The sequence below is a fragment of the Ammodytes marinus genome (assembly GCF_949987685.1).
Source record: "Ammodytes marinus genome assembly, chromosome: 1".
NCBI classification, from domain to species: Eukaryota; Metazoa; Chordata; class Actinopteri; order Uranoscopiformes; family Ammodytidae; genus Ammodytes; species Ammodytes marinus.
The window spans coordinates 13,018,317-13,042,575 of record NC_137230.1 but is presented as its reverse complement, the minus strand read 5'-3'; the positions used below and the strand labels follow the sequence as shown (position 1 = coordinate 13,042,575).

The 24,259-nt window shown below is 40.7% G+C and overlaps 3 protein-coding genes across 3 annotated transcripts; all 3 read right to left on the bottom strand.

The window, feature by feature from the left end:
• Positions 1-1,189: 1,189 nt before the first annotated feature.
• dna2 (DNA replication helicase/nuclease 2) lies at positions 1,190-15,073 on the bottom strand. The gene is made up of 25 exons (XM_080033627.1): positions 14,899-15,073; positions 14,437-14,493; positions 13,312-14,203; positions 11,006-11,129; positions 10,572-10,721; positions 9,792-9,975; positions 9,121-9,269; positions 8,811-8,933; positions 8,360-8,606; positions 8,103-8,217; positions 7,643-7,799; positions 7,217-7,408; positions 6,858-7,100; positions 5,287-5,400; positions 5,037-5,146; positions 4,616-4,725; positions 4,348-4,476; positions 3,977-4,069; positions 3,616-3,809; positions 3,345-3,434; positions 2,984-3,197; positions 2,491-2,580; positions 2,141-2,326; positions 1,875-2,033; positions 1,190-1,335 (listed from the first exon to the last, which is right to left on the bottom strand). Exons 1-25 carry the CDS (start codon positions 14,926-14,928, stop codon positions 1,291-1,293), a joined length of 4,197 nt encoding a protein of 1,398 aa, XP_079889753.1. The 5' UTR covers positions 14,929-15,073; the 3' UTR covers positions 1,190-1,290.
• A 2,285-nt stretch (positions 15,074-17,358) lies between these two features.
• Positions 17,359-18,398, bottom strand: LOC307253272 (apoptosis regulator BAX-like). Its single transcript, XM_080031247.1, has one exon. The coding sequence runs from the start codon at positions 18,370-18,372 to the stop codon at positions 17,815-17,817; it is 558 nt and encodes a 185-aa protein (XP_079887373.1). The 5' UTR covers positions 18,373-18,398; the 3' UTR covers positions 17,359-17,814.
• Positions 18,399-21,889: 3,491 nt separating this feature from the next.
• LOC307250968 (apoptosis regulator BAX-like) lies at positions 21,890-22,489 on the bottom strand (the record flags this gene model as incomplete). Its single annotated transcript, XM_080028252.1, has 1 exon — positions 21,890-22,489. One exon carries the CDS (start codon positions 22,487-22,489, stop codon positions 21,890-21,892), a length of 600 nt encoding a protein of 199 aa, XP_079884378.1.
• Between the last annotated feature and the right edge of the window lie 1,770 nt (positions 22,490-24,259).

The window sequence follows — 24,259 nt, the reverse complement described above, 5'->3', positions numbered from 1 at the left end:
ATCACTACTCATGAAAACCTACTACATGACGTACAGAACACCTCACACTTAGTGTTTGTATTATTTATTCACATAAAAAAAATAGAATTCACAATATTAAATGAGTAAAAACATAACAATAAAATCAGACATTGTGTTTCCAGTAAAACATATCAGAAAGGTAGAATCAGTTAAATTATCACATCACATCAGCTTTATGTTACATTGGTAAATTACATTTTCTATTTTAAGTATGAGGTTAAGGTACAGTTGATCCACAAAATAGGTACACATCGACTTGAGGTTTGAGCTGAAAAAAAAAATAGATTTAGTCATTTAGAACTAAAAATAATTCAGGAGACTGTGACATAGGTTAGCTTTTCAGTTTTGACTTTGTGGTCTTTGTCCCTTTGACAGCAATTTAGTTGACAGCTAGCTACAACAGTCAAGTTGTTCTTTATAGTTCTTTATCACTCAGAAATTTATCCATTTGGTCTCTACGTTCACATTACTAAGGCTCTTCTGTGTTGTGTGTAAATGCTCATTGAAAATATAAATAGTCAAGTTGAAAATATTCTCAGTGTATCAAGAGAGGTATTTCATCAAAAATGGTTTATGAATAGAGACCAGTCCAGGTTGAGGAATGATGCTCATCACTATAAACCACAAGTGTCAGTTCAACATACGTTATCTCTAACACCATACACATTGTATGTGTCCAGTACAATTTTGGGTGCAACTAGTTAAGCTGCAGCACTTTGTTTCACAGCACTGACATTAACTATCGATACTTTTAAACATTTTAAAACTGATCAACATTAACAACTGCAGCTGTGATTAGGTTATGAAGCCTGTTGAGGTTCAGTCTGGATAATTAAGTTAATGAAGTCTTGCTACTTCCAAGTGCTTTGTATAATAGAGACAGCGATTTAAAACATTCCACTATAAACCTTACAATGAGCAAATGAGAGGCAGTGTCCCCTTCAAAGCCTAGATGTTATTTTAATTTCAGCCCATGTGCATTGATTATTGTAATCTGTATCTGCAGTTACTCTCCATTAAAAGCCACCAAATGTGATGAAGAACATACAATAATCACGGGTTGAGCTTGAGATCAGAGCAATGACAAGATTCAAGAAAGAAGGTTTCCAATTGTTGCCACATGACACATCGCTCATGTATATGCTGCTCATACACTTGATCACAGCCTCTTGACAGACCATTCAGGGCTTCTGCCAATCACTGTTAGGTTCTCCGCCGGCTGAGATAGACACGTGACCTCAAACACCATCTTGTCTTAAAGGACCTGAATCACAGGGACAGGTCTGGTAAGGCTTTGTGGGCGGCTGGAGGGAGCTGGATAATGTAAGGAAGCGCTCAGGAAAAAACTGAACACATTGCGATAAAAAACATAAGACATGTAACATGAACAAAACTGAGACCAAAGTTATTACGACGTCATTTAAATAATGCATTCAAGCAGTCTTGTAGCCTTAGCCATCGTGTTTGAACATTGTCAATAATTGACTAGCATTGATGCTAGGGATGGGTTTTAAAGCCATACTAAATTGGTACCGGTTCCTGTCTGGTCAATACAGATTATACCAAAATATCCATACGCTTCTTGACAAACTATACTACTATTGGTTCTTATGCAGCCTTAATTGATATTAATGAAGAGGCGTTTTTAAACATCTGTACTGTTCACTGACTATGAAGCAGGCTGGTATTACGTTTGGTGTTGTATGCGTGTTTACTTTCTGCGTTCTCCAGTCATGGCTGACAGGGAAAGGAAACAAAGGTTTGGGCTGGAGTTACACATTACATAACATTATGAATCTGTCAGGTGTTTGACAACTGGAGCAAACTGGCAGGAATTCAATTTATTCAGTAATTTTAAAGGATATCATGTTCTCTTGCTTGAGATGGGTGAGTAGTTTCTCCACAGGTGCGTAGCGTCGTAGTGTTGAGGCAGAGCCCACCATCAGCAGCTTGAGTTTGGCCCTGGTGATGGCCACGTTCAGGCGACGCCAGTCCTTCAGTAGCTCTCCTAACTATGAACAGAGACGCACGAGAGAGTCAAGTCATGTTCATTCATGCAGAAATTAAAAGGCACAAAGAAGAGGAAGGGGTGCATAAAAAAAAGAGAAGAAATATTTACTTTTCCTTCCTCTGCAGTGCTCCTGACAAATGAAAGAATGATCAGACTTTTGTCCCGTCCTTGGTATCTGTCCACTGTGTTCACTTCCACGCCGGTGAAAGCAGGGGACTGCAGCAGAGCAGAGATACTCTTTAACTGCTGTCTGTAGGGCGCGATAACACCCACGTCACTGGGCTTACACCCTGCCTGAAAAAAACAAAAAAAATAAAAAAAATAGTAAGATTACCATTCACACTTTCATTCACTGCATTGAAATACCTAAATAATCCTAAACATTTATTGAGGGAGTAACACCCACTGTATTATGCCAGTAATACTTGAGCATCAATTTGGCAACTGATATACAGTACCTTTATCAGCAATGAAAGCAGCTTGTGTATGAGAGCGGCCTCTGTGTGATTGCTTATGCCTCCCTGCTCCACAGACTCCAGTGCTGGTACCTGAAGGCAGCAGTGCACATACAAAAAGGTGTAGATTTAACCTCTACCGTCTTACTAACAAAAACAGCCCTATTTCCCCATTTAAAAAAAAAAACTTTCTTCAATATTCAAAGCAGACCCAACAAAGCTCAGCAGTCTGAGCCTTAAAATGTAGCGGGAAAACACATTTCATATATCAAAACTTCTAAACATTCTACTGCACACCAGACATAAAGATGACTAGGTGGGTGTTAAGACTAAAGTAAGGGAACTCATATGTTTGCTGCAGGTAATTTACCGATTCACAATTAAAACGTTCAAATAAACTTATTTTCTCTAGACTAGACTCATTTCTATCGATATACACAACACATAAAACAAAGAAGGAATATTACTTGAATGGTGCTATAGTTTACCAACCAACCATTGAGCAATCTAGGAAGCAAACAGGGTTGCAAGGCAACAATGTGGCCTGTATCCATGCCAGGTCGTGCTGAGGATCAGTCTGTGAGTAGGAAGTGAGCTCTGATTGGACGGAGAGCAGGAAGGGCAGAGTGAGCAGGGCTGTGGCTGTCCTCTCGGATCCACACTCCAGACGTCCCTCATACATCAAGGAGTTACTGAGAGACATTATCTGGCTAAAAACACAACGCACACAGCATTCATTATGGACTGGGAATCCCCTTGACTCTTGCCTCTTGAAAGTTTTCTATGCAATGATAAAGCAATACAGAGTGGCTATAACAGTTCCAAGTTAACTATGTGTTCTGTTTATTTCGGTTTACCTGTTCATCCGGTACTGTACATTGAGTTGGACAACTGCTTCACTATGGAGCTCTAGTCGCTTAAATAGACTTTCGTCCATCCCAAGAGACCTGGAGGAAAAAATTTAACCGATTCAATATGTTACTGACATAACCATGAATGAATGTGAAAACTGACAGTGTCTCATGTTTTGTCCTCATGAAGACAAAACAATTACAATAAGTACTAAAGGCAAGTTTTCATTTTCTCCTGCTGGTATAAACATGATCATCATACACACACACACTTTACCTGGCTTCCTGATTTTGTACTATTGGTGGCAGTTGTTGGTGATCTCCAACCAGGACAAATCTCTTGGCATAGAACAGGGGTCCCACACAGATGGGCTGGCTGATCTGTGAAGCCTCGTCTATGATGCAGAAATCAAAGCGGCGACGTTTGAATATGGGATGTTTTATACCCATACAGGTGGTTGCCACTACCAGCTAGAAGGAGAGACGGGAGGAGGAGGTTTAATCACTGTACTTACATGTTGTAGGTGACACCTTTACAGTACAAGAGAAACGTCTTGGAGCAAGAAAACATTTTACATATATGACAAAAATTGGTCGTTTTTATAGCGATTAAAATATTCCACATATTAACTCTTCACCTCCTTGTTATAAAGCTGCTCCAACTCTGACAGAGTGTGAACTCCCTTCTTCCTCAAAGTTTCCTCTGTGTAAGGCAAGATGTCTGGATGAACCTGGACAAGACGGCAGAAAACAACAGACATATTAAAGAAAGTCACAGGAGGGAAAACTTTTAAGAAACTAAAAGAAGATCTTAAACATTCCTTAAACATGAAGATTATTCCATAAAAATATAAAACATACATAAAACAAATATTCAATGTGTTTTTTTATAAACAGCAGATTAAAACTACAAAATGAAGAATATATTACAGAATTTAACACTAGTTTTGGAAGTGAAGAGTGTACTTTAATCTGCACATTGAATAACAGAACGTCAACCGTAGCGCACCTTCTGCCCCTGCCCAAGACGCAGGAACCCCACTCGGAAACGCTTCAGCTTCAGCAGGATGTTGTCAACAGCAGAGTGGGTGTAGCTGGTGAGCAACACGCTGAACCCACAGGCATGAAGGATGCGAACCTGAAAGAACAAGAAGGAAAGAGAGAACGGTGGAGGGTGCCAAAGAGCAGAAGTAAGGGAGAGAGGGTTACAATACTACTCTCACTGGGGAGCAAGCACTGTTGAGGTAAACATTAACAGATTAGAGTTAGGAGTTTACCAGGGTGCAGATGGTTGTGGTTTTGCCGGTGCCTGGCATGCCAACAATCAGTGTGTAGTCTTTAGATAACAGCACCTTCTTCATGGCCTGCTTCTGGGGTTTGTTGAGACCTACACAAAAACAAAGAGGAAAATACAGCGTCAGGCAGTCTCTTACACAACTGATGACAGGGCATCATATAAGCAACATAATGGTAAGGGGTGGAATATGTTCTACAACTGATTTAAGTAGAAAAAACACAACTCCAGCTTCTGTGCAAAGTGTCTGGGGAAGTACGTATCATGTCTCTTTGATTCCATGAAGTTACTCATTTATAACAAAGTTCCTCACAGTAATTCAAAGTAAAAACAAACAGGAAAATAGAAAAAGTGCAATAGAAGGTAAATGAGAGCGGTAGAGCAGAGCAGAGTAGCTTTGTCACCTTTGAGGATGTTGGCCACAGTGTCCTTGGCGTCTCTTGGCAGAACATCACTGAGGGCTGAAATAAACTCCGGAGGCTGAAGGTCAACGACCAGCTCCCTCAGACGATCACTGCACAGACAGACAACACCAAACAGAAAATGTGTGAGGCCACTGTTTCAAACTGTCACCTACCTAAGGGAGGAGTTACATTTTACAGTCTCAAACATGCTTTGCCATTACAGCGTGATATTGGATTTGGCAGTAAATACCTGTCCTGACAGTTTTCCATCAGTCTGGAGAGATTGGTGAGGTGAGTGCTGAGTCCCACCACTCCTTCATCACCGTCCAATCGGAACAACACATCCCTGAACTTAGAGAGGTCTCTGTAAGACACAGACAGAGAGGGACTTCAGCTGAGGAGCTGCTGAATGGAAATCAAAGCAGTTGACTGTCCTTTAGTTAGACAGACTTCACATAGCAGGTATACTGTCCTTTAGTTAGACAGACTTCACATAGCAGGTATACTGTCCTTTAGTTAGACAGACTTCACATAGTAGGTATACTGTCCTTTAGTTAGACAGACTTCACATAGCAGGTATACTGTCCTTTAGTTAGACAGACTTCACATAGCAGGTATACTGTCCTTTAGTTAGACAGACTTCACATAGCAGGTATACTGTTCTTTAGTTAGACAGACTTCACATAGCAGGTATACGGTCCTTTAGTTAGACAGACTTCACATAGCAGGTATACTGTCCTTTAGTTAGACAGACTTCACATAGCAGGTATACTGTTCTTTAGTTAGACAGACTTCACATAGCAGGTATACTGTTCTTTAGTTAGACAGACTTCACATAGCAGGTATACTGTCCTTTAGTTAGACAGACTTCACATAGCAGGTATACTGTCCTTTAGTTAGACAGACTTCACATAGCAGGTATACTGTTCTTTAGTTAGACAGACTTCACATAGCAGGTATACTATTCTTTAGTTAGACAGACTTCACATAGCAGGTATACTGTTCTTTAGTTAGACAGACTTCACATAGCAGGTATACTGTCCTTTAGTTAGACAGACTTCACATAGCAGGTATACTGTCCTTTAGTTAGACAGACTTCACATAGCAGGTATACTGTTCTTTAGTTAGACAGACTTCACATAGTAGGTATACTGTTCTTTAGTTAGACAGACTTCACATAGCAGGTATACTGTTCTTTAGTTAGACAGACTTCACATAGCAGGTATACTGTTCTTTAGTTAGACAGACTTCACATAGCAGGTATACTGTCCTTTAGTTAGACAGACTTCACATAGCAGGTATACTGTCCTTTAGTTAGACAGACTTCACATAGCAGGTATACTGTTCTTTAGTTAGACAGACTTCACATAGTAGGTATACTGTTCTTTAGTTAGACAGACTTCACATAGCAGGTATACTGTTCTTTAGTTAGACAGACTTCACATAGCAGGTATACTGTTCTTTAGTTAGACAGACTTCACATAGCAGGTATACTGTTCTTTAGTTAGACAGACTTCACATAGCAGGTATACTGTTCTTTAGTTAGACAGACTTCACATAGCAGGTATACTGTTCTTTAGTTAGACAGACTTCACATAGCAGGTATACTGTCCTTTAGTTAGACAGACTTCACATAGCAGGTATACTGTTCTTTAGTTAGACAGACTTCACATAGCAGGTATACTGTCCTTTAGTTAGACAGACTTCACATAGCAGGTATACTGTCCTTTAGTTAGACAGACTTCACATAGCAGGTATACTGTCCTTTAGTTAGACAGACTTCACATAGTAGGTATACTAGCAGGTATACATGGCTCTCACCTGTCCAGAGTGCAGCTGATGGATGTCTTGGTGACATCACACAGGTATCCTGTTGCCAAGCCAACCAGACGACCTTCCTGGTCACTCACAACAATGCGATCCCTACTGGACAGACCGCTGTCAGCCAGGCTCTGCTGAGGCACTCCTCTGCTCCTCTGGAAACTATGGAGGAACACCCCTTCAGACTGCACTGTCACTGGCCCACTCAGCTGCACATTCCCCACACAGCTCCCAGTCTTCTCACTGGAAACACAGGGTCAGAGTACAATGATTGAGCTTAATCATTTAAATGTTGGGAGTTTAAGCAAAAACTGCAAAGGGTTAATATAGTAGGAACATTTGAGAGACCAGCATCTTACCTCTCCTCAGACGACTGAAGCCACACTTTCTTTCGTCCATTCTTAGCCTCCATGGAGGAGGCCTCGAGGCAGCAGAGCAGCAGCCAATGGGAGAAGTAGCTCAGGTGTGGTACGGTCAGGTGACCCGTCTCCTCTTGCAGGAACTCACGCACAACATCCTCACAGACATCTGCAGAATTGCCATCCAACGACCTGGAGGAAGGGTGTGAAGAAAAAAAGAAAAGATGGACGGTAAGAGAGGGAGGAAAGAAAAATGACAAGATGAGAAGGAATCAAAGCTCATTGAGACCATTCAACTACAATTTAAAATCAACCTCTACATTTTCTACATTAACAGTTAGTCCCATAAACTGGTTTATGCTAGATGATAAAATGCATAGAAACGGATGCTTCGGACTTCTAACCAAATTGGTTTGAAGCGTTTACCTCTCATACAAAGCACAGGTTCTCCTATGTGGACAATACTGGCAGGTTTGTCTGTTGGTCAGGATGTCAGGAAGTCTAGACAAACGGCTCTGCTTGGCCTCCCTCTCCACACAGTTGTGAATGTGATGAACTAATGTGTTCCTCAGCTTCAGCAGCTCTGAGAGAAACAGAGTCAGAGTTTAGCAATAAAAGGTGAAAGAGGACAAAGCTGTACTTCATTGGTTTCACTCAACTATTGTGTCTTGCTTGAAGCGGACACAATCACGTGGCCATGAATGATAATGTGCATTAGTGTCCGTCTGATCTTTCTTAACATATTACTTTCTAGTTTACAGAATGAGTTACAGAATATACCAAAATGTATACAGTTACTTATGATTAAAAAAATATATATATTTCGATAGGATGACGATGAAGACAACTGGTGTTGGTTGGTTGAACACCTGTGAGTAAACTGTACCTCTGCGGTCCATGTGGGTGGGCACTACAGGGTGCAGGTTGCCAGTCTTGAGGTAAAGCAGGAGGCCGGCTTCAGGATTGTACCTCTCCGAGCTCATCAGAGTGTAAAGAATGACCTACACAGAGAAACGCATGTGTGTGGACATGTTGAAACCATAGTTGACCATCAATGTTAACCTGCCTTGTCACCTGAAAGCACAGGCTTACATGTGCGTATATGTACTCTGTACCTAGTAGAGCACACTGCTGTCCACTAACCTGACTGCGATGCTCTATGGAGTTGGACTCCTTTCCAGTTTTCAGCTCCAGGGGGACGGTCCTGTCCTCCGGGGCTCTGTGGAACGCGGTCCGCGGTCTTTGGATTCTAACCCGCGCCGTCACATCGATTTTCCCTTTCAGACCGTATTTGGGTGACCACACGTTCTCCTCGATATCTGCCAGCTCTGTAACCGTGACGACGGTTTGCGAGTCCTGACACCTGCTTGGAGCTCTGCTGCTGTTAGGGCTGAGGTGATGCAGACAGACATACAATCAGCCCTTTCAGTTGACTTTACCTGATTCATGATGGTTTTAGGTTAGAAAATACTTTGAAAGAAGATTACACTTTGTGAATATCGAGAATGTGTAAGCATTCATTACACTGATTAATATGAGACAAAACAACTCCTGCAGAGAGAGACAGAGAGAGAGACAGTGAGTTTGAGTGTACATTTTAAGGCTGATGGTTTTTGGTGTTGTTGAGCTGAGATATTCCTTTGCCCAATGTTCCAGTGAGGGCAGATAATCGTGCAGTTCCTGCTTCATCTCTTCCTGAGTAACCCCCAAACTGTACCTAGAGACACATTGACAAATCACACTTGATACATCACAATGCAACACATTGTATAGGAAACATTAACAAAATAACTGTTGAGCACTTCCCTGTCATTTATTGAGTTCCTGATTCAAGTGCTCTGCTGTGATTGTATTATTACAGACAGGAGACAGTCTGCAGCATCATGCAGAGCAGAAGCACTTACATGTCTCCCAGGTACTGAGGACTGAGCAGGGCCTGGTCAGCCAGCTTAGACAGCATCTCTAAAGAGAAGTCTTTAGCTGTAGCTGCTCTCTGGAAGACTTCATGGACCATGGTGCCATTCAGCATTTGCTTGGAGCCACCGTCAAAACTCTGCAAACACAGAAAACAGGAGAAGTTCAAGAGTATAGCAGCTGCTTTATCGAAGTATGTCTATTCATAATAAAATGAACACTATGCACCAACATCAAACAATGGCCTAAAAGATTAAAATTACTACAGAATTATTGCATAGTATTACCTTTGGTACATTTAAGGTTTGAATTGGACAATATACTATTGTTTATGAGCAGGACACGTGACTCATATTGGCTATGATAGGAATTGTATATTTCCCCTTTTAGAAACACAACAGGCTCTGACACCTCTACTAATGTAATCTGAACAAGCTGAATTTACCGCTCCTGGTACATAGCAAGATGTATATGTATGTGGCTACTTAAACACGGTGTGCATGTGAGTGATATTATTCATATGAAATGTATGAATAACTGTTAGCTTTCACACTTTGCAACTGTCCACTTCAAGAGGAAACTAGATTTCAATCCAAAACACAAAATAATGCAACATTTTAAATGAATGAATGAATGAATAAATAAACAAATAGGTAGTGACCTTGAACATATCTCCTAGTACCGCGCGGCGCATGCAGCGGATGGAGCTGGAGATGCTGGTGCCTGACACCAGGCTGTCTGGTAGTAGGACCAGGAAGCCCTGCTCCCTGTCCACCAACCAGGAGCCAGCATCAGAGCAGCCCTCCAGATGCACCACATCACCAAGACACACAGGCGTCATCTCCCTGGAAACACACAGGGAATGCTCATTTTACATGCATGTGAATACAGAGACACACACACACACACACACACACACACACACACACACACACACACACGGCAAAAAAATATAAATACTTCCATATACCAAATGCACAGTCTCTGGGTGGGCAATTTATCAGACGGACAGAATATTCACAGAGGAATATGCAAACACCTATATACAATATAGAAATGACAACTTAAAAGTGACCAGTGGAGCGTTCTTGCAGTCAAACACATGGTACTCACAAAAAGATTTTTTTGCACATTTAGAATCCTGTAATATTTACTTCCATGTGTTTACCAGCTTGCAGTCTTACCAGTCAAACTAAATTGTATGCATTACTAATTGTTTTTACGATTAAAATAACGAAAAGATGAAACTGTCAGTTTATTGAGGATTTGGGCAGATACTGTACATAGTCAAGATAAAAAGTCAGTGCTACTTTCACAAATGTGGACACGGCTGCATCAGGGCATTGTTGTTGTAGACCGCGATTTACTATCAATAACAATTAAAATAGGGAATTTGATAACAGCATTAACCCGCCAGCAGACCCAAAAAATCCAGCCTTACCATCCATCTTTCAGCAGACACGTTTCAGTGGGATGTAGAGATTTGGAGCAGGAGATGGTCAGCGTCTTGTGGCCAGGCTTCTCCTCCACATGTAAAACCCAGTAGCGGTTGTTTGGGCCTCCAGAAAGCATCACATGGTCTGGCACCTTACTGTAGGGGCAGAGAGGACTTGTATCATATATGCTAATGTTTTCTACATTCGTTTGCCATGCATCATTTGAGGCAAATCTGAATGAATGTATTGACCCCGAAGAACAAACATAAATGCCTTGGATTCAGCAGTGTATTGGTCGACAAGTCAAGAGCTGAACCCACCATATACTCCCCATATACCATGTGTTTCCACTTATGGTTTATTACAGACGGGAGCAAATGTATCCTTACCTAACCGGAATTGACTACGCTGTAAGAGTATGTGTGTGTGTGTTTCTCACCGGGGCTTTGTGGATGTATGATCCTTTGTAACGTGACCCTCATCTTGATCCATCTGTTCTGCAAACCAGCTCTCGTCCAGCATCTCTTCCACAGGACAAGATGATGTTGCTCCTGTATTTTGTTCTGTGTGTGTGTGTGTGTGTGTGTGTGTGTGTGTGTGTGTGTGTGTGTGTGTGTGTGTGTGTGTGTGTTTGAGGGGGGAAGTAGCAACAAAACAAAAAGAGCAGGTTAGTGGAGAATAAAAAAAAAAGTGGAGCTGCATGTACTGTATTAAAGGGGTAGTTCAGGATTTTAGACATAGGGCCTTATTCCCAAGTTAGCCTTGGTGTTCTTTATCAGTGGAGACAGTTTTCAACACATTTAATTCAGTCCTTCTAGTTGCAGAGTGCGCTCGTGCTAAGCTAGCGCACGGCATCGGGGGGATACCTAGCCTGCTACTAAAACAGTCTTACCCACTCCACAGTACACCCGAGGCCAATCAATTATAACGCCAGACTATCGATGTAAATGTCTGTGTTGATAGAATAATTTTAGAAATAAAACCAACCTCGCATCGCATGAATTATCGCATTTTGAGGGACTACTTTCTTAGCAGCAGCGGACTTTTACTTTGCTGTGTAACCGAATCACTACAGCAGAAAGTAAACAGAGCAGCGTGGGACAGAAACTGAAACTGCACTGCCACCAGTCTACCGTCATTCTGTCCCGGTTCTCTGCTGCAGCTCCAGCGGGGGCTGTCTCTACAGACGCTCTTTCTCTTTCTGCCCTTTGAGCATCCCTCTCAATTCTTCATCAGTGTATTCCGGCTCGTACAGGTACGGGCAGCAGCAGGTAAACAAACTATTATAGAGCCTGTAACCTAGGTATTAGTCCGCCGCTGCCGCAGCCTACAAGGGATAAAGTCCCTCAAAATGCAATATGCGAGGTTGTTTTTATTTCTAAAATTATTCTATCAACACAGACATTTACATCGATAGTCTGGCGTTATAATTGATTGGCCTCGGGTGTACTGTGGAGTGGGTAAGACTGTTTTAGTAGCAGGCTAGGTATCCCCCCCGATGCCGTGCGCTAGCTTAGCACGAGCGCACTCTGCAACTAGAAGGACTGAATTAAATGTGTTGAAAACTGTCTCCACTGATAAAGAACACCAAGGCTAACTTGGGAATAAGGCCCTATGTCTAAAATCCTGAACTACCCCTTTAATAGTGTTTTAGGTCCAAAATAAATTTCTGGCCTGCTGCTACATTATGAACCATCCAGAGCTCTCAGGTAATGTCTAGGACAGGTCTACTTCAGTCCCAAGAGTTAAGACTTAACCTGGAGAAGCAGCTTTCAGTTTTTATGCAACACATGTCTGGAACAAACTCCCAGAAAAACTTGAGGTCCGCTGCAACTCTCAGCCCCTTAAGATCAAATCTGAAGACTTTTTTTTAATTTTTTTCCAATTTATCTAAAAAATGTGTCTGTCTTCCTATTTTCGCTCATTGATTGTATTATCTCTTGAATGCAATTTCATTATATTCTTATGTCTTATTTTTTCCAATTCATTTGTATGCCTCTGTAAAGCACTCTGAATCGCCTTGTGTCTGAATTGTGTTGTATAAATAAACTTGCCTTAGCATAGCCTTGATGTAACTCTATGACAATCATAAAGTCATCAGGGAGTTTTTAATAATCTTTAGCAGCTTCAATCTTGAAAGGGTCCATCTCATATTGCTTCTGAGAAACAGTTTTGAACTCCATGGTTGCATTCCGAATCGCATACTTTCTACTATATAGTATGTAGAAAAAAGATTTAGGATGTCCCGATTCTTGTGGCCAGATTTAGGATGGTTACAAGTGCCCGGATGTCCTACTTCATGCGGCCATGATTGTTAGTGTTGAAAACTGCATCCTATTTGGGTGATTCTGACCCACAATCCAGTGCACACGTGAAGTGACGTCACATCGACGAAGCCTCCATATGAAAACAAACGGGGATGCGACGGATATAAAAGCAAGAGGCAAGATCAAGGCGCAATGTTATGATGAAATAAGAGAGTAAAGTATGTCCCAATAGTATGCCTACTGCATCCTAACTAGATTATTTTTATCGTCGGATGTAGTATGTAGAATAGAAAAAAGAAAGAGTATGCGATTCGGAACGCAACCCATGTTTTTCTATGACGGATGCATTTAAGGATGCTTTGGAGAATACTGCAACAGCCTGCTTTTTTAAAATCGTAACCAAAATTAGGTATCATTGCATCACATCAACAAAATGCAGGTTTTGTACAATTGCAGCAGTCAAAATGAATGGGTGTACCTCCAGCTGGCTCCTGATTCGCTGATGTCCCATTGTCTCCGTCTCCATTGGCTGACGTCATCGCTGTTCTCGCCCTTCCCTTATGGTTGAGGTCGATCTCTCCGTCCTTTGCGCTCCTCTGCTCTACAGGTGCAGTGTGTGCGTTGGGTTTGTGCGTGTGAGCAGTCAGATTGGGAGTGAGCTCACCCAAACCAGTGTGCGGGTCAGCTTTGTCCTCTGCTGCCTTCTGCTCTGTTATCAAAGTGAAACCAGAATCTTCATCCTCAATTTCATGCCTCTCTTCGTGACGTTTGCTCTGTTCCCTAAAGGAGAGGCGGGGAACGGACTTCGGTGGAAGCCTCTTCTTCCCGTTGTCCTTGAAGGCGTCTTCAGTAGCTCTGTTGTGACCCTCTGACTGATCCCTGGACAGACACGGTGTCTTCAGAGGGCCAATGACAGGCCTGGATACGGTCAGGCTGGTGCCAGTGGGGCTGAGCGACGGGGAAGGGGCAGCTCTCGGTCTCTTGACACTGTGGGACTCTAGTGGAGGGCTGAGGAGTCTTTTGAGGGCGCTGGAACACCCCTCTTGTCTCCTGGTCTTTCCTCCCTCCTCAGTCATGGCCCTACGTACACGCTGGCCTTTGGAGCGCGGACTACGACATATGGGGGACAGCGAGCCCAGCTTCCCCAGGCTGTCTGAGGAAGAGGAGGAAGCAGGCCGGATCTGACTGTCAGGGGTCTCGGGCACAGAGAGGAGGAGGTCCGGAGAGGAGGGCGGGACGTTTTCAAGGTCCCCAAGGATGCTCCTCTTTAAAGGGGAATCGCTTCTGAGAGTGCCTTCTCTGATCTGAGGTTCGGTCTTCTTGGCGAGGGCACCGCCAGAGACGCAGGATTTTGTGGAGGCCGACAAGTCCTAAAAGCAACGCAGCTAAATTAGTATTTCAAATACATGACCTAAAGAATTATTAGTAGTCCCATTGTTTTACGACACAGGAGGGACGTGCAAAAGCATAACAAGGTGAAAAGGAGGCAAACAAGGAAATGGCAAAACAACACCAACTATCCCTTTAAATGCAGTATTACAGCAATAAGTGCAGGTAAGTGCTATAACTTTTAAGAACTAAAAGGAGGGAAATCTAAATGTACCTTGTGGTGGTTTTGAGAGGAAAAGAATGATGAGATATCCTTCTGCCCTCCGGGAGCCTGACAGAAGACACAAAACGTAACATTTACCAGGACGTTGCCAATTGTCATCTGACATTTCAGACTGTAGGGAGGATGTCGACACACAAAGAACAAAGGTCAATAACAACTCCGCATGTTAAATCTTTTACTCCTGGTATCAGCAATACATCGTTGTTAATATACAGCTAGACAATAATTTGTAGGCAGGTTAACTGATGTCGTTTATACATTAATATGTAGATAAATAAAAGAGATGTCTGACTGGAGGAATCAATAAAAAAATCAATCAAAGCAGACACACAGACACACAGCTGAGTTCATTAGAGGCTACTGACATAATAAACGGTTCAGGTGTCACATGTATGAGCATCAAAGGACGATTTGTACGGTTTTAGTCCAACAAAAAACTAATTCTGAACTCACCTTGGTTTTCTTCAGTTTGGTCCTGTTCATGGTGAAACTGCAGGCAGGTGTGTGTATTTACAGACAGGTTGATAACGATTATCTTTGTAGCCTACGGACCAGCTAACGTCACAGATAAACGATAACGGCTTGTTTTCTCTCAATGTTCAACGACTCTGCATCGCAGTGATCAGCCGGTCATCTGGCAACTAAAAGCGTTAGCTAAAATGACTTCTCCGCGAAGGTTTAAGTGTTTAGGATCATCCTCTTTTCGATGGCTCGCTCCAGTGTTGTCATATCTGGGGCGCCAAAGTTTCAGCTTCGCGCAACGGAAGTGACATAAACGGAAAGGCTTTAATGTTTATGTTTATTGGCGGCTGGCAAACCAGCTTAAAGATGTATTAGCGCCACCAAGTGGACTGGAGTGTGAAAGGAAAGTTAAACAGAAAAAATAATACTGATAACAAAAAATCAAGTCTAGATTATTTTAGTTTAATCGTTTTTTTGTAACGTCTTAATAGTGCATCACTATCCCTTGCATGCTGTTTCCCCAAAGAGACTTAACAATGAAAAGGCATGGTGTTTTGTTTGTTACATAGTCTACATACAACAAAAGTGATTTCTCTTGATTTAGAGGTGGACAAAGAAGTAGCCTACCTTGAGACTTATTGATTGCCTTGAATTATATATTGACCCCCCCCCCCCCCTCCTGTCCCCCCATTTTATTACCTTTTTTAATTTATTTTATATTCTTATTGTTTTTTGACAAGTTGGCTGTGATTATTTTATAACTCAATTATCCTGCTTTGATTAATTCGTAATAAAAATGCCTGTTTTGTATTTGAAAAATATCTTGGTATTGTATTTTCTACGGTAAAGTAGTGAATGTTCTTGTCACTTTTATCTAGTGTTTCCATTTTTTGGTTGGATGCAGATTATTTTATTTTATTTTATTTCTCAAGTCTGATACTTAGAATACATTTCAATTTATTAAGTGTTAAGTTACATACAATGCCTGTTGACTGTTGAACTTTGAATAATAAAAAAAAATCTTAATATTTAATTTCATTAAGCTACATTACACCATAAGAGCCCGCATGCACAATGACAGAGCCTTGGAACTAAATTGTATGACTCCAGTGCTGTTTGTGCTCTTACAAAATGTCTAGCCTACTGAAACAATAAAGCGGATTTGTGCCTTTTGCCTTATTTGCCACAGTGAATGAGGCTGGTCTAATAAATGATGGAAAAAATGTGATCTCTTGCAAACAAAGCTGATGGCCATGAAGCTATGGTATTGCTACATTAACAAGGCCGTTCCCGTGTTTTAATGAGGAGGAGCACTAAGGTTGTCATTACAAGAAAACCTTTGAGAAGAAAAATACATTTCTCAAATGCGTTCTTCCACTTTCTTTTATTCTCTTGAGACAGCAATAGGTCCTTGCAAGTTTATAAAACAGTATCAGATCTGAAAAGTAGAAAAGCAAAGGACCTCTGTCAATCTTGTATACCTGCCTGAACCGGAGTTACACCGGTGATCCGGTGATCCTTGGGGCTCAATTTGACCCCAGCAATAAAGGAATAAAAACGCCATAAAATCTCACAGATTTACCTTAAATTTGATCGAGATATATGTTTTGTATGTTTTAAAGTTTATGTTTGTAAGTACTATTTTGTGTTATTTATAATGTTTGGAATGAAACCAATTTCTGTAATCAAGGAGAGTAGCATTGTATTATGCAGGAGGCCATCAGTTCTTTTATTCTTTTTTTAACAAAAACATGTATACAATTTAAATTTGAGCATTACAGTATGTCAAATATTGTCCTATGCTACTGTATGCAAATATGTAAATGAGATAGTACCCAAAGATTCATCAGCGTCCTCCCCAACATTATCCTTTGTCTCAGACATAGTCTCCTCTATGTCACTTTCACTGTCAAAGAGCGGTTACAAAACCTCAGTGGAAGAAAGGTTTTCTTAGAAGTAATTTGCAACAAGAGAAATGGCATTATCCCTATCCTCCCAGAACTAAATGTCCCCGCCCCCAAGTCAAGTTCACGCATGTGCAGTTAGGTATTTATATATTATTGGAACAATGTTGTGATTCTTTGTGAGAATTGCCAACAGGTGTGGTTCCTGTGGGAGCTGGGAGGTATGTGTGTGTGGGTGTGTGTGTTTGTGGTTGTGTGTGTGGTTAAGTATATTTTAGAAAAAAAACTTTTACATAATTTATAGTGATTTGTCATCCTAAACAACCTAAACAAATGTGGGTAAAATTGGCCCCAAGAAACACAGATGTAACAAATACGTCTACAGCAGCATTAAATAATACAAGCATGTCAATTTGATGTTTTTCCAGTTGTACCCATAAAGATAGGAACATTTATTAAATATAAAGCAAACAAATATATATATCAACCATTTATTTAGGGATGTCAAACATTGAATGCGGTCAAATTGACCCCAAGGATAGGAGGGTTAAAATGCAGCTATTTTTTCAGTTATTTGCATGTCTTCTCAGGTCTAAATCCAAATGTTGCTCACACCAAAGGCCTGGAGAAATTGAAGTTGAAGCCCTATCTAAAACTGACCCATGATGTTCACGAACATCATCTGATGACAGACTGCACAAGAGGTGAGAACATCCAATATGGCTGCAAAACGTTGTGATGCAACATCCCTAGTAATCTCATGGAGGGTACTGAATTGTTGCTGGTGAAGGATGATGAAGATGCTTGGTCGATAGCCGGCTGTAAATGCACTTTTTTGTTCTTGGAAGCCTGAGAAGGAAGGAGGTTATCCCCTTGATGACAGCACTTGACGTCATTAGTGAGCCAGTGAGATGGAGGTTGAGGAGTGGTTATAATTGGTGTCCAGAAAGCTTTGTTTATCGAGGAGATGGGACTGCAGCCCTGGTTATGAGGTATGATGCTCTCAACGTGACATCCTGTAGTAAACAATGGCTGCCACCAATACCACTGATGCTGCTATGGCTAATGTCCTCCACTGAGAGAGACCGATCACCCCTACCCAGCCTCCCTGAAAAACCAGCCAGGAGTAAAGCTGCTCATTGATCACTATCTGGAACCAGCTGATGATGGTCCTGCTGTTCTCTAGATTGTTGCTGATCAGTTCCTTTTTTATTAGTCTGTACGCCAGGTGAAAGAGACCTGCCACTCGACCCCAGTTGATGCCATCAGCAAAGATGTTCTTGGCCACCTTCATGAAGATGTCCTGAGCACAGTTGCCCTGGACCTGGTTGATCAGTCTTTGGAGCTCAGCATTCCTGTTCAACTCATCTGCGATTCGGAGTATCTGTTCCAAAATTTCTTTGATTTCTGGATCCAGTTGTTCATTTGGCCTTCCTCCCAGATCCTCAGAGGAGATGTGTCGACCGGGCTCCTCTGTGTTTATACGTTCAATCACATAACCTCTGAGTATTACTGCTGCTAGCTCCAGGATGGGATTCTCACTGATATCTTCCCTTCCCATGGCACCCCGAGGCTCCCGCTTTACTTTTCTTTGCTCCTCTTGTCCGCTGTCACCCATGACTTCAACCTTTCTTCCTGCTCAGAGTGATCAGTGGGCAGATAGAAGTTAGTTTGCAACATTTAGCACGGGTTCGCCCGAGTAAAGTTACCAATCCGGTCGTCTGTGCTTAGTGGAAAGTCCCTTTCCACCAAAGAATAAGGAAGTGAAGCACAGCAGCCAATGGTTGGCATGCCTCATTTTTTAAATTGTTATACAATAAATGATGCAGACATCAACAGGCAACTGATACAGGCCCTTTTCTGTGCTGCTTGTCGTTGATTTATGCAGTAGGAAATAAATTGGCAAGGATGTGGACATTGTTTCATATTTGTGGGATGACTTAGAAGCCACAACTATGAAACTCAGTGACACAAACCTGTTGATATATAGCCCAACTAAGTGTTGGCTGCTGACAAAACCTGAGGCAGATGATTGACCCAGTCCCTCTGCAAGAGAGAGCTTTGCTGACACCTACTGGCCATGAAACAAAGCAAATAAATAAGACCCAAGGAAGGAACCAATTCATAGGATGATCAGATTTTTTTTTTCTTTACCAGTTTATATCAGGTTATGTATTTATTAATTTAGCAGTTTAGCTCTGATCTAGAAAAGTCTGAAAAAGTGACAAATTTAGCCTGCCACAGTTTGGCTAAACCAGGTTTGTAGTTTGCACCAATAGATGGCAGCAAATTCTCAACAACAACCTACAGTCTATCAGTTAAACTCACAAAAACATAGATGATAGTTTTGAGTGAAAACTTGCCTGCCTTTATTATATTAAGAACCGTAATAAGCTACTTATGTAGTTGCAATAATGTTTTTTTCCTAAAACTATTATTACATTATTTAATATATTTTACATATTATTATTCATGATTCATTTTTTATAATGTTTTTATCCTGTTTACTGAATTATATATAAACTGTTATATAATAATTAATTGTATTTGTGTATACAACGTTTTTACAAATTAGCTTCATGTGTCCCTGGCAAATACCAGAAATACCATTTATGGTAAGCTGTTTCTCAAGTTTATATGTTAGGTACATGTGTATTTCTTGACTACCTAAATAGCTTTTTAAATTAAACATAAAACCCGAAACACCGTCCTTTACATCCAGAATACCTATTAAGTGACTAACGAAAAATATGAAAAATGCCATAAAATCTCACAGATTTACCTAAAATTGGATCTAGATATATTTTTTGTGTGTTTTAAAGTAAGTATGTTATTTCATTTGTAATTAATATTTTGTGTTATTTATAATATTTGGAATAAAACCAATTTCCATGATCAAGAAGAGTAGCATTTTATTACAAATTGAGTCATTATTTCAAATATTGTAGTTGTAAAATAGAACATCATCATCACCATCAGTTATTTCATTCTTTTATATATTATACTACTGTAAGTGCTGTATGCAAATATGTACATACGAGATAGTATACAAAGATTCATCGGCGTCGTTCCTCAACATTATGCTCTGTCTCAGACATATTCTCCTCTATGTCACTTTCACTGTCAAATAGCTGTTACAAAATCTCACATTCGCACCAAGAGAAATGGCATTATCCCTATCCTCCGATAACTAAATGTCCCCGTCCCCAAGTCAAGATCACGCATGTGCAGTTAGGTAGGTATACTGTATAGTGCCTTGAAAAAGTATTCATACCCCTTGAACTTTTCCACATTTTGTCACGTAACGTAACAACCACAAGTATGCAGGCGGGCGGTGCCAGGCTAACACAAAGTGATGCATGATTGTGAAGTGGAATGCAAATTAAACATGGTTTTCAATTTTTATAAATAAAAAACTGAAAAGTGTGGCGTGCAAAAGTATTCAAGAGTCAATACTTTGTAAAACCACCTTTCACTGCAATTACAGCTGCAAGTCTTTTGGGGTATATCTCTACCAGCTTTGCACATCTAGAGACTGACATTTTTGCACATGCTTCTTTGCAAAATAGCTCAAGCTTCAGATGTAGCACCAGATTGGATAGAAAGAGTCTGTGAACAGTCATTTCCAAGTCTTTGCAGGTATTCTCAATTGTATTTAGGTCTGGACTTTGACTGGGCCATTCTAAAACATGATTATGCTTTGATGTAAACCATTCCAGTAGTAGATATGGCTGTATGTTTAGGCTGGTTGTCCTGCTGAAAGGTGAACTTCTGCCCCAGTTCTATTTTGTGTTATTTATAATATTTGGAATAAAACCAAATTCCATTATCAAGGAGGATAGCATTTTATTATGCAGGGGGTCATTATTTCAAATATTTTATTTGTAAAATAGAACATCATCACCATCAGTTATTTAATTCTTTTTATTATTTTGTAAAAATAAAATTTGAGCAAAATAAACAACAAAATATTGTCCTGTGCTACTGTAAGTGCTATGTATTCAAATGTACTTATGAGATAGTAAGATTCATTAGCGTTCTCCCCAACATTATCCTCTGTCTCAGACATATTCTCCTCTATGTCACTTTCACTGCCAAATATCTGTTACAAAACCTCATTGGAAGAAAACCTTTTCTTATAAGTAATTTGCACACAGAGAAATGGCATTATCCCTATCCTCCCAGAACTAAATGTCCCCGCCCCCAAGTCAAGTTCACGCATGTGCAGTTAGGTATTTATATATTATTGGAACAATGTTGTGATTCTTTGTGAGAATTGCCAACAGGTGTGGTTCCTGTGGGAGCTGGGAGGTATGTGTGTGTGGGTGTGTGTGTTTGTGGTTGTGTGTGGTTAAGTACATATTTTAGAGACAAAACTTTTACATATTATAGTGACTTGTCATCCTAAACAACCTAAACAAATGTTGGTAAAATTGACCCGAAAATACACAGCGTTAACAAATACGTCTACAGCGCAATTGAAAAATATAAGCGTGTCAATTTGATGTTTTTCCAGTTGTACCCATAAAGTTAGGAAAAGTAATTGAATATAAAGCAAAAGAAAATATGTCAACCATTTATTTAGAGATGTCAAACATTGAATGCGGTCAAATTGACCCCAAGGATAAAGGATGCAGCTCTTTTTTCAGTTATTTTCATGTCTTCTCAGGTCTAAATCCAAATGTTGCTCACACCAAAGGCCTAGAGAAATTGAAGTTGAAGCCCGAACTAAAATTGACCCATGATGTTCATGAACATTAGCCTATCTAATGACAGACTGCACAAGAGGTGAGAATATCCAATATGGCTGCAAAACGGTGTGATGCAACAGCCCTAGTAATCCCATGGAGGGTACTGAATTGTCGCTGGTGAAGGATGATGAAGATGCTTGGTCGATAGCCGGCTGTAAATGCACTTTTTTGTTCTTGAAAGCCTGAGAAGGAAGGAGGTTATCCCCTTGATGACAGCACTTGACCAGTCAATGAGATGGAAGTTGCGAAATTGTTACAATTGGTGTCCAGAAAGCTTTGTTTATCGAGGAGATGGGACTGCAGCCCTGGTTATGAGGTATGATGCTCTCAACGTGACATCCTGTAGTAAACAATGGCTGCCACCAATACCACTGATGCTGCTATGGCTAATGTCCTCCCCTGAGACAGACCGATCACCCCTTCCCCGCCCCACTGATCAACCAGCCAGGGGTACAGCTGCTCTCTGATCACCAGCAGAACCCAGCTGTTGATGGTCCTGATGTTCTCTAGATTGTTGCTGATCAGTTCCTTTTTTATGAGTATGTAGGCCAGGTGAAATAGACCCACCACACGACCCCAGTTGATGCCATCAGCAAAGATGTTCCTGGCCACCTTCATGAAGATGTCCTGAGCACAGTCATCCAGGACCTGGTTGATCAGTCCTTGGAGCTCAGCATTCCTGTTCAACTCATCTGTCATCCGGAGTATCTGTTCCACCATTTCTTGGATTTGTGGATCCTGTTGTTCATTTGGCCTTCCTCCCAGATCCTCAGGGGAGATGTGTCGACCGGGCTCTTCTGTGTTTATACGTTCAATCACATACCCTCTGTAGATCGCTGCTGCTCGCTCCAGGATGGGATTCTCACTGATATCTTCCCCTCCCACGGCGCCCTGAGGCTCCTGCTCCTCTTGTCGGCGGTCACTCATGACTTCAACCTTTCTTCCTGCTCACTTAGAGATCAGTGGGGAGTTAGAAGTTGCGTTGCAACATATAGTACTAGTTCGCCCAAGTCACCAATCCGGTCCTATGTGTCCTATGTGTTCGCCCAAGTATAGTCACTAATCCGGTCCTATGTGTATTGTAGAACAAGGAAGTGATGAGGCATGCCAAAGGCTGGCATGCCTAATTTTTTATTTTGTTATACAATAAATGATGCAGACATCTACAGGCAACTGATACAGGCCCTTATCTGTGCTTTCTTTGTTGTTGCTTTATGCAGTAGGAAATACATTGGCAAGGATGTGGACATTATTTCATATATGTGGGATGACTTAGAAACCACAACTAAACTCAGTGACACAAACCTGTTGATATAGCCTAACTAAGTGTGGGCTGCTGTCAACCTGAGGCACATGATGGACCCAGTCCCTCCGCAAGAGAGAACTTTGCTGACACCTACTGGCCATGAAACAAAGCACATAGATAAAACCCAAGGCAGGAACCAAAGAATGATCAGATAATTACTTTTCTAAACTTATTTTTACCAGTTTATATCAGGTTATGTGTTTATTAAGTTTGCAGTTTAGCCCTGATCTAGAAAAGTCTGAAAAAGGGACACATTCAGGACTGTTTTATTTTGTGAAATAAATAGCCTACACTTTATGTCCACCAGCCTGCCTCGGTTTGTCTAAACCAGGTTTGTAGTTTGCACCAATAGATGGCAGCAATTCTCAACAAAAACCTACAGTCTATGAGTTAAACTCACAAACACATAGACGATAGCTTTGAGTGGAAACCTGACTACTTATGTAATTGTAATAATTTTTTTTCCTAAAACCATTATTAGATTATTTGATATATTTTTCAGAAATATTATTATTCATGTAATGTAACTTTATTTGAACAAGGGACAATGTGCAAAAGAATCATTAACCTTTAACCAGGTTTTAGCAACCTGCTATTTTCTACCTGTAGTCCCTGGGCAGGAAACAATAAAAGTACTAAACTAAACAAGACACAACAATATCTAGACATGGGATTAAATATTAAAAGGACAACAAGATACAATTATATAAATACATAGGATAAAAAAAAGTTTATGAAATACACTACATTACATATTTAATTAAAAAAAAATACCCCTATCCTACTAGCACTACAAAATTCTATAAGTGTGTGCAGGTCTGCTGCGTGAGCAACCAAACCTTTGTCAGACGGGAGAAAGCCCGGAAATCACCATTGGTTATAAAATCTGTTGGTAGACTGTTCCACTACAAAAGAGAAGGAAGACTTTCCAAATGTCGTTCTGTATTGTGGGATTCTGCATTCTCCCCTAATTGTTGACCTGGTTGCTCGTGCTGAGATTTCTGAGCCCAGTGTCACAAAGTTCCTTAAGGGAGGAGGTGCAGCATTGTGTATGATTTTAAAAATTAAGCGCACATTAGCATCCACAATGCGATTTTCAAAATTAAGCAGATTGTGTTTATCCAGGATTTTGCAGTGGTGATATTGAGTTTTTTTTATCATGAATTTTAAGAGCATTTTTATATATTTCATTCATGATTAATTATTTATAATGTACAGTATATATCCTGTTTACTTTAATATCATAACTGTTATATAATATTTAATCCTATTTGTGTATACAACGTTTTTACAAATTAGCTTCATGTGTCCCTGGCAAATACCAGAAATACCATTCATGGTATTGTTAGACGTGAGGATTAAGGTCCACAGTATGGTCAGACAATAACATA

Bases quoted from the DNA above. Each gene is read 5' to 3' on its own strand.
- dna2 (XM_080033627.1), bottom strand. From the start codon at position 14,928: ATGAACAGGACCAAACTGAAGAAAACCAAG. The intron at 11,130-13,311 runs GTACACCCATTC...ACACACACACAG, and splicing joins GAATCAGGAGCCAGCTGGAG to AACAAAATACAGGAGCAACA. The intron at 4,477-4,615 runs GTAAACTCCTAA...TTGTTCTTTCAG, and splicing joins CCACAACCATCTGCACCCTG to GTTCGCATCCTTCATGCCTG.
- LOC307253272 (XM_080031247.1), bottom strand. From the start codon at position 18,372: ATGGGAAGGGAAGATATCAGTGAGAATCCCATCCTGGAGCTAGCAGCA.